This window comes from Indicator indicator, chromosome 14 (assembly GCF_027791375.1).
Source record: "Indicator indicator isolate 239-I01 chromosome 14, UM_Iind_1.1, whole genome shotgun sequence".
Lineage (NCBI taxonomy): Eukaryota > Metazoa > Chordata > Aves > Piciformes > Indicatoridae > Indicator > Indicator indicator.
In genome coordinates this window covers 23,361,490-23,369,873 of record NC_072023.1, presented here as the reverse complement: position 1 = coordinate 23,369,873, position 8,384 = coordinate 23,361,490, and the positions used below count along the sequence as shown (strand labels likewise).

The 8,384-nt window shown below is 43.7% G+C and overlaps 1 protein-coding gene across 1 annotated transcript in view; it reads left to right on the top strand.

Moving 5' to 3' along the window:
* Window positions 1-8,384, top strand: part of CALD1 (caldesmon 1) — a 160,370-nt gene that overhangs the window by 148,551 nt on the left and 3,435 nt on the right. The window contains exons 9-12 of the mRNA XM_054386507.1: window positions 1,269-1,312; window positions 1,408-1,486; window positions 4,577-4,714; window positions 6,221-6,316. Coding sequence (XP_054242482.1) covers window positions 1,269-1,312; window positions 1,408-1,486; window positions 4,577-4,714; window positions 6,221-6,316 — 357 coding nt within the window. The remainder of the gene's footprint in view (window positions 1-1,268; window positions 1,313-1,407; window positions 1,487-4,576; window positions 4,715-6,220; window positions 6,317-8,384) is intronic.

Here is an 8,384-nt window from a genome sequence, read left to right as displayed (position 1 = left end):
CTGCAGATGGCCTTATAGGGTGCAGGACTTATGGGTAGAAATACGTCGTTTCCTGTGTCCACCCCTGTGGGTGGGCACCCAGGACACCAGAGGTGTATCTCATGCAGCAGTGGCAGGGCGCACCCAGCCCAAACTGCCACAGACCCCCTCTCAAGTCTTCACCTTTCCAGACTAAACAGCCACTGGTCTCTCAGCCTCTCCTCGTCAGGCAGTGCTCCAGTCCCTTCATCATCCTCTTGCTCTTTCAAGTAGATCCCTGTCCCTCTTGAACTGGGGAGCTCAAAACTGGATGCAATATTCCAGGTATGGTCTCACCAGGGCAGAGTAGAGGGGGAGGAGAACCTCACTTGGTCTACTGGACACATTCCTCTGAATGCACCCTAGGATCCTACTGGCCTTCTTGGCCACAAGGGCACATTGCTGTCCCATGGATAACTTATTGTCCATCTATATCTATATCTATATCTATATCTATATCATCTATATCATCTATCTCTATCTCTATATCTATCTCTATCTCTTTATCTATATCAATGTCTATTTATATCGATACCTATAGCTATATCTATATAGTTATATATAGAGTTCAAGAGAGACAGAGACCTGCTGGAGAGAATCCAATGGAGAGCCATGAGGATGCCTAGGGGACTTGAGCATCTCCCCTGTGAAGAGAGACTGAGAGCCCTGGGGCTGTTTAGTCTGGAGAAGAGAAGACTGAGAGGGGATCTGATCAATGTCTATCAATAGCTGAGGGGTGGGTGTCAAGTGGAGGGGGCCAGGCTCTTTTCGATGGTTCACAGTGATAGGACAAGAAGCAATTGGTTCAAACTTGAACATAGAAGATTTCAGCTCAACATGAGGAGAAACTTCTTTACAGTAGGGTGACAGCACTGGAACAGGCTCCATGGGGGAGTTGTGGAGTCTCCTTCTCTGGAGACTTTCCAAACCCACCTGGATGTATTCCTGTGCAGACTACCCTGGGTGATTCTGCTCTGGCAGGGGGGTTGGACCTGATGATCTCTGGAGGTCCCTCCCAACCTCTGATACACTGTGAGACTATGATCTATATCATCTATCTACCCTTATAACTCTGTAGCATGATAGGCTCCTAGCTATAAAAGCTCTGTGTGTGTCTGTGGTGATTTCTATTGGGATGCATCTCTTTCAGAGTGACCTTTTGATGTTTAAAATGACATTTTAGCCTGGCCTAGTACAGGCTACCTTTTTATTAGCCTTAACCTCACAGCTGTTGTTTCTCTCTTTTCTAGATAGAGGAGCGAGCGGAATTTTTGAACAAATCAGCTCAGAAGAGGTAAAGCAATAAAGCAGTAGGTTCAGTCAAAACAGCAGTGTTTAACTGGAGGGAACAATAATTTATTTCTCTTTATTTTTTGCTGCTTCCTACAGTGGTATGAAACCCACCCACACAACAGCAGTTGTCTCCAAGATTGACAGCAGACTTGAGCAATACACGAGTGCAATAGAGGTGAGTGAATTCCAGGTCACAAGTGCTCTAGTTGCAAAGGGCTCTGGGGACTTTAACCAGCCCTATGGTTTACTGTTCAAGAATTGCAGGGATATTTTGGTCACAAACTCTTTTTTTTTGTTTGTTTGTTTGGGGGTTTTTGTTGTGGTTGTTGTTGGGGGTTTTTAGTTTGTTTGTTTTTTTAATGTAACGTCAAGAACAAATTGCCTGAGGCACCTCTACACCCAACATGTCGATTTATATCAAAACAAACCCTCGCATTCCCATGAGGAGACACTGGAACAGGTTGCCCAGGGAGATGGTGGAAGCCTCATCCCTGAAGGTTTTTTAAGGCCAGGCTGGATGTGGCTGTGAGCAACCTGATCTAGTGTGAGGTGTCCCTGCCCATGGCAGGGGGGTTGGAATTAGATGATCCTTGTGGTGCCTTCCAAGCCTAACAATTCTATGAATCTATGCCACATTTTTTTTCTCCTTTGTAAGCTTGAAGTAGCTCTTGAAGGAGCAGGCCGCTCTTGAGGAACAGCTTCACCTTCTTCTCAGCTGAGGAGAGCACCATTAGCAGAGTGCTGAGAGTCATCCCTAGCAAAGCTGACTCAGCAACTCACACAGGAGAGCAAGGAACTTCACTTTTTTGCTGGCTGCCACTTCAGAGGGAAATTCATTGGCAGAGAGAGAAGCACTTTAGTGAATTAGGCAGTTAAGCAGTGGCAAAGGAAGAACAATCAAAAGAAAAAAAGCAAAACCTGACCCCAGGTGATTCTGACAAGTAGTGGCTAATAATGTGCCTGGAAGCCAGAACTGAGGGCTTCTTCTTTTCATAGTCTCAGGAAAAAAAAAAAAAAAAATCCCTTTTGTTTTGCTTTTTTAATTTTTAAGCTGTTTTTTTATAAATCAGTGTACAGAAGCAATTCATAAACTATTGGTTCATCTATCAGGCAAACTGGACTAGGTTGGTAAGTGTCATGGGAATAGAATAGTGTGAAAAGGAATATTATCTTGAACACTGTGATTTAAGGTCTAGTGCTTCATCATTCCTTGCTGGATTTCTTTTTCCTCCTATTGTTCATGTATAGAGTCTAAGCATGGTATTCCATTAAGGTATTAATTGGTTAGGCTTTGATGCTGTGGGTTGGATTTGGCTCCCAACAAATCAGAGGTTTACCTCTGGAATGAATTACCAGGCTGGCTCAGAACCTTGGAAGCAAAACAAAGTTGTATTTGAAAAAAGTGGACTAAATATCAAAGTGTAAAAGGCAATAAACTTATACTGGGTATACTTAACATATATTCACAACTCAACAATATCAGGAATACTTCCTTATACAAATTCAGCTCTTCCCCCTCCCTGGGCAGCCCAGAGGGCTAATATTAACAGCCAGCCTGTTATTTCTCCCTTCCCCCTGTACCTTACACAGCAGTCAAAACAAAGATTATTTCTACAAGGCGACAGAGAGAGAGAAAGCAACAAGCAGGCAGGAGCAACAAGGGAGGAAAAAGGGACAGAATATAAGATGCAATATAAGATACAAAATATAAGATTTTCAACAAACCAATGGGATGATATAAACCTATCTTCTATTATATTCTATTATTATTATTATCATAATCATCATCATTATTATCATTACTATTATTATTATCATTATCATGATGATGATGTGTCCAAACCCTAACATTATTTATCTTCTACTCACAGTCTCTGGAAAATTCCTATCTACAATTAGGCATAGCCCTAAAACAACATTTTATTATCCTTTACTATAAGGGAAATTTAAGTAATTAAAGGCAAATTAGCAGCCACTGGGTTTTTTGGTTTGTTTTGGTTGTTGGTGGTGGTGGTTTTGGTGACTGCTGTGTAAGGAAGCCTGTTAGTGCTGGAGAGTTTTATACTGTGTGTCAGTTCCTGATGATAGAAGTGCATGTACAACAGTGCTGAAGGCTCAGGCTTGCTGCCAGCACCTATGTCAATCTGCAGGTAGCTCAAACCCCTCCACCAGAAGTGAATGTCAGAAGCATACAGTTTCTGTCCACCCTCTTTACTTTGTACCTCTGCACATAGCCACCCTGGAGTGATGAAGGGCTTTAATTTGGTGCTGGGGTTTGATGTTAAAGTCCCTAAAGAGGTTGGCCTGGTGGGAGTCACAGCTCTGTCAGAAGAAATCTGTGTGAAAATGAAGCCAGGGTTTGTCTTCCCATGAACACTGGACCAGCCCATCTGCCAGCTTGTATAGAGGTTTGCCAGTGTTTTCTGAAGGGCCTGTGCTAAGGTTCTGAGTCTTTATGCTCTATTTAGCTGTTAAAAGGCATAGCTCTATGGCACAGGGGAGGCAGTGCTACCTTACAGCTATGTACAACTCTCATCTAACCTGAAATTATTCCTTTTCTGAGTTTCTGATTTTCCCAAAAGCTGTCAAAGCTGATTTGGTTTTCAAGTAGAGAGGCAAAGCCTCAGCTTTCACTGGTTCTTATTCTCCTCAGGTCTGTCTTATGTACAAGCATTCTGAAAAGAAGGAACAGGAGTTTGGAATAGTACAAAAGAATCACTGCAACCCCCACCCCACCACCTGCTCCCCAATCCTCTACTCTTTAACCACCTCCCCCCCCTTATTCCAAATATACTGTAATGGAAGAAATCTATCGCTAGAATCCTTGGGCTTCTAGTTGGAGAGATGGAGCAGAGGCTGGTATTGAATGACAGAGCATCCTTTCCCCTCCAGCTCTGCATGAGGATTTCCTTTGCTGCATTCCTGAAAGAGCCATGCTTACAGGAAGCAGATGCCAAGAGTTGAAAGAGGACAAATGAAAGTCTGGGAAAAGTTGTGTGCAGAGCTATGGTTTGCCATTAGCTTTAGAAGAAAGCCAAAGAATCTAAGTGTAGTTTTCCTAGCTGGTCACATCAAAGGTGCAACTGCAAATTAAGAGGAGAGCATCAGTGGCACCTCTTGAGTTGGGTACACCTTCCCATCTTTGCATGATCATTGCTAGAACCTCTGACAGCTGCTGCATTCCCCAGCACTGCCCCAAGGGTCAAACTGCCCTGCAATGCCAGCTCTGATTGCTAAACATCCCTGGCCCTCAATTCTTCAGCAGGGCACAAAGGCTACAAGACCAGCAAGGCCTGCAGCCTCCGACCTTCACGTGCCAGCAGAGGGTGTCCGTAACATCAAGAGCATGTGGGAGAAAGGGAATGTTTTCTCATCACCCTCTGGGGCAGGAACACCAAATAAGGTATGTGTCTACTTCTGTGTTGTGATTGGAAAGAATTATGGTATGGACCTGACCTTGCCTTTCAGGTTCCCACGAGTCAGCCTAGCTGCTTTTGTTGACATCACTATTGAAGAATATCCCAAAGGATCCCAAGATCCTCAGAAAGCCACAAAACTGTGTGTCTGCCATGCTGAGTGTGTTGGGAGAATTTAGTGACATCCTGAGCTGAGTTACAGCCATTACAGAGCTGCAGCTCACACACATAATCTGAGTAGTTCCAGTGGAGGACAATGAAATTCTTTGTACTAGGGAAGATTCTGTTGAGGGGCAGAGAACAATTAAATAGGCAAGATAATGATGATGAGTTACAGGATATGTGCAGAAGCATTTGGGAGACATTTATCTATGCAAATCCTGAAGGCAACATTTCTGTTCTATAAATTGAAGGGAGTTGATGAGCATTCACCATAGCCACAAACCTGAGCCACAGGCTCACAGGATGTTAGGGGTTGGAAGGGACCTCTGGAGACCTTTGAGTCCAACCCCCTTGCCAGAGCAGGACCATAGAATCCAGCCCAGGTCACACAGGAACACATCCAGACAGGGCTGGAAAGGCTCCAGAGAAGGAGACTTCACAACCTCTCTGGGCAGCCTCTTCCAGTGCTCTGGGACCCTTACAGTGAAGAAGTTCCTCCTCATGTTGAGGTGGAATCTCCTGTGTTGTAGTTTCCATCCACTGCCCCTTGGCCTATCCCAGGGCACAAGTGAGCAGAGGCTGACCCTGTCCCTTCCTTCCTGACCCCCAGCCCTCAGATATTGATAGACATTGATCAGATCCCCTCTCAGTCTTCTCTTCTCCTAACCAGACTAACCAGCCCCAGAGCTCTCAGCCTCTCCTCATCAGCATCCTTGTAGCCCTCCCTTGGACTCTCTCCAGCAGATCCCTGTCCCTCTTGAACTGGGGAGCCCAGAACTGGATGCAATATTCCAGGTGGGGCCTCACTAGAGCAGTTGAAAGAGGTTATGGCCATGAAACATCAGCAATTTGTTCTAATCTTTTAAAGATTTATTGTAACAGTTTAAATTTTAGGCCAATTAACTCCTCTTTTGTGTACTTTTTGGCAGAAAAAAATAGTTTAATACAACACTGGTTTTGTTGAAGAGATTAAATGTCTCTTCTTCTGTTAGGCTAAAGGTTTTGGTTTATTTTTTTTCTCCTTGGAAGCTGGGATTATGATGAAAACTTCAGGTTTATGTCTAACATTTATTTTTGGGTTAGCACTAAACTGGAAATGATTTTGTCAGCTCACATTTGTCATTGTTGAAAACCAGAGGGTAGTAGTGCTGTGGAGTTCATAGGGAGAGCTACAGAGCACACAGGATGGTTATGAGCTAGCCATAGCCTCAATGAAGACCTCTGTATTATATTTAGATTGTTGTTTGGTTTTTTTTTTTTTTAGTCTAAATGGTGGAAAAGGTAGCAAAAGCTATTCTGGAAGTCTTCTGATTAGATTTATTATTTTGCAGGAAACTGCTGGACTGAAGGTTGGTGTTTCCAGTCGTATCAATGAGTGGTTAACCAAGACCCCAGAGAGCAACAAATCACCTGCTCCAAAACCTTCTGTGAGTATCAATAGTTGGGTTCCCTCCTGGGGCAGAGGTGGTGATGGTGCTTCCTTATGGTGAGGTGACCTTCTTGTGGCCTTCCAGTATCTGAAGGGGGCTACAAGAAAGCTGGGGAGGGACTTTTTAGGATATCCGGTAATGATAGTACTAGGGGGAATGGAACAAAGCTGGAAGTGGGGAGATTCAGGCTGGATGTGAGGAAGAAATTCTTCACCATGAGAGTGGTGAGAGCCTGGAATGGGTTGTCCAGGGAGGTGGTTGAGGCTCCATCCCTGGAGGTGTTTAAGGCCAGGCTGGATGAGGCTCTGGCCAGCCTGCTGTAGTGTGAGGTGTCCCTTCCCATGGCAGGGGGGTTGGAACTGGATGATCCTTGTGGTCCCTTCCAACCCTGACTGATTCTATGATTCTGTGATTCAATCCACTGATGGTCTTTTGAGGAACGTTGCTGCATGACAGAGCAAGAGGAAATAGCCTCAAGTTGTGTCAGGGGAGGTTTAGATTGGATGCTGAGAAAACTTTCTTTATTGACAGGGTTGTAAAGTGCTGGAACAGGCTGCCTAGGGAAAGTGATTGAGTTACCATCCCTGGAAGTATTAAAAGACATATAGATGTGGCACTTTGTGACATGGTTAAGTGATGGACTTGGCAGTGCTAGCTTAATGGTTGGACCCAACAATCTTAAGGGTCTTTTCCAACCTAAACAACTCTGTGATTCTAAGTCATCTCTTGGAAGCTCACAGAGAGCCCCTGGCTACTTACTCCTGGGTAGTCAGCAAAGGGGGAGATGAAACAGAGCAGTTCTCACCTTAAAGTTTAGAGTGATTTTAAGAGACAATGCTCAGAGAATCACTTCTCTGGTAGAGAAGGACATTAATTTACCACCTGTGAAAGGCCTAACATTAATTTAGGAACTGCCAGACACAGATGTTGAAAGAAACACTTATGCTTTGGCTCTTGCCCTGTAAGAACCTTCCAAATAGGTTTTTAAGCACAGCTGAAATACTTTAATCCTTTAAGAGCCTAAATGTCATTTCTATTGAAGGCCCTTTAGCATGCCCATTATTTCAATAGGAATCAGAGCAGAACTTGATATGAAAGTAATAAGCTGGGAGTGTGGGAAGCAGCATTGTGGATGTGGGAAGGAGCAGAAACAGGTAATTGTGGCATGGGGAAGGGTAGGGATGAGCAACTGGAGCTGTTAAGTGTCCATATTGAAGAAAGATATCACTTGTGGTCTTAAAGATTCAATGTGGGGATTTTATTACGGAACAAATTTCTTGCCATATCCTTGTGCAGCATTTTTTCCCACCAGTCCACTTGCCCTGTGTAAAAGGTGCAGCCTTAAAAGCACTTTCTCAAATCACACTCCTATTTGTCCCAAAGAGAAGCCTGAAATTTGCTGTGCTGTTCCTGGTGTCAGCTTTTGCTGGTAGCCATGTGGAAGTTGTGTCCTTGTGGACATGAACATAAAAGAAGTCATTGTGGTCACTGTAATTAATTATAGTTGCTGAAAACCAGCAAGGAATCTGCCTCTAGATTTTCCTGTCTTTCTTTTAAGTTGCATCTTTTGGATCACATAAAGCTAACCTCTTGTTTTCCCTTCAGCCAACTGTTTCTACCTGTGTCTTGCCTTCCCTCTTTCTCAATAGATTGTTCTTTCTGCTTTCAATATCTCTGCTTGAAGGAACCTGCCCTCCCATTCCTCTTCTCTGAGGGTCTGTTTGCTAAGCTGGTCAGGTAAACCTGTTTTAATTGACTGTGAAGAATGATGTACAGCTGTAATGTGTGATCTCTCCTTTTTTTTTTTTTTTCTTTTAGCAGTATAAATGAAAAGAAAACCTAGAATTTTGCCATTAGCAAATAACTCCCTCACATTCCACCAAAATAAAGCTTGTCTGAAGCTTTTGTGACCATCAAGGTTCTCGTGGGGTTTGGAACCACATTCCATTAAAAGCAGAGGGAGAAAAGATCACAATGAGTTGTATGGTGAACCTAAATCCCAGATCCCAAGTGATTTCAAGATCATGGAAGTGGTTTTGTGATAAGGTCCACTGCAATTTTTTTT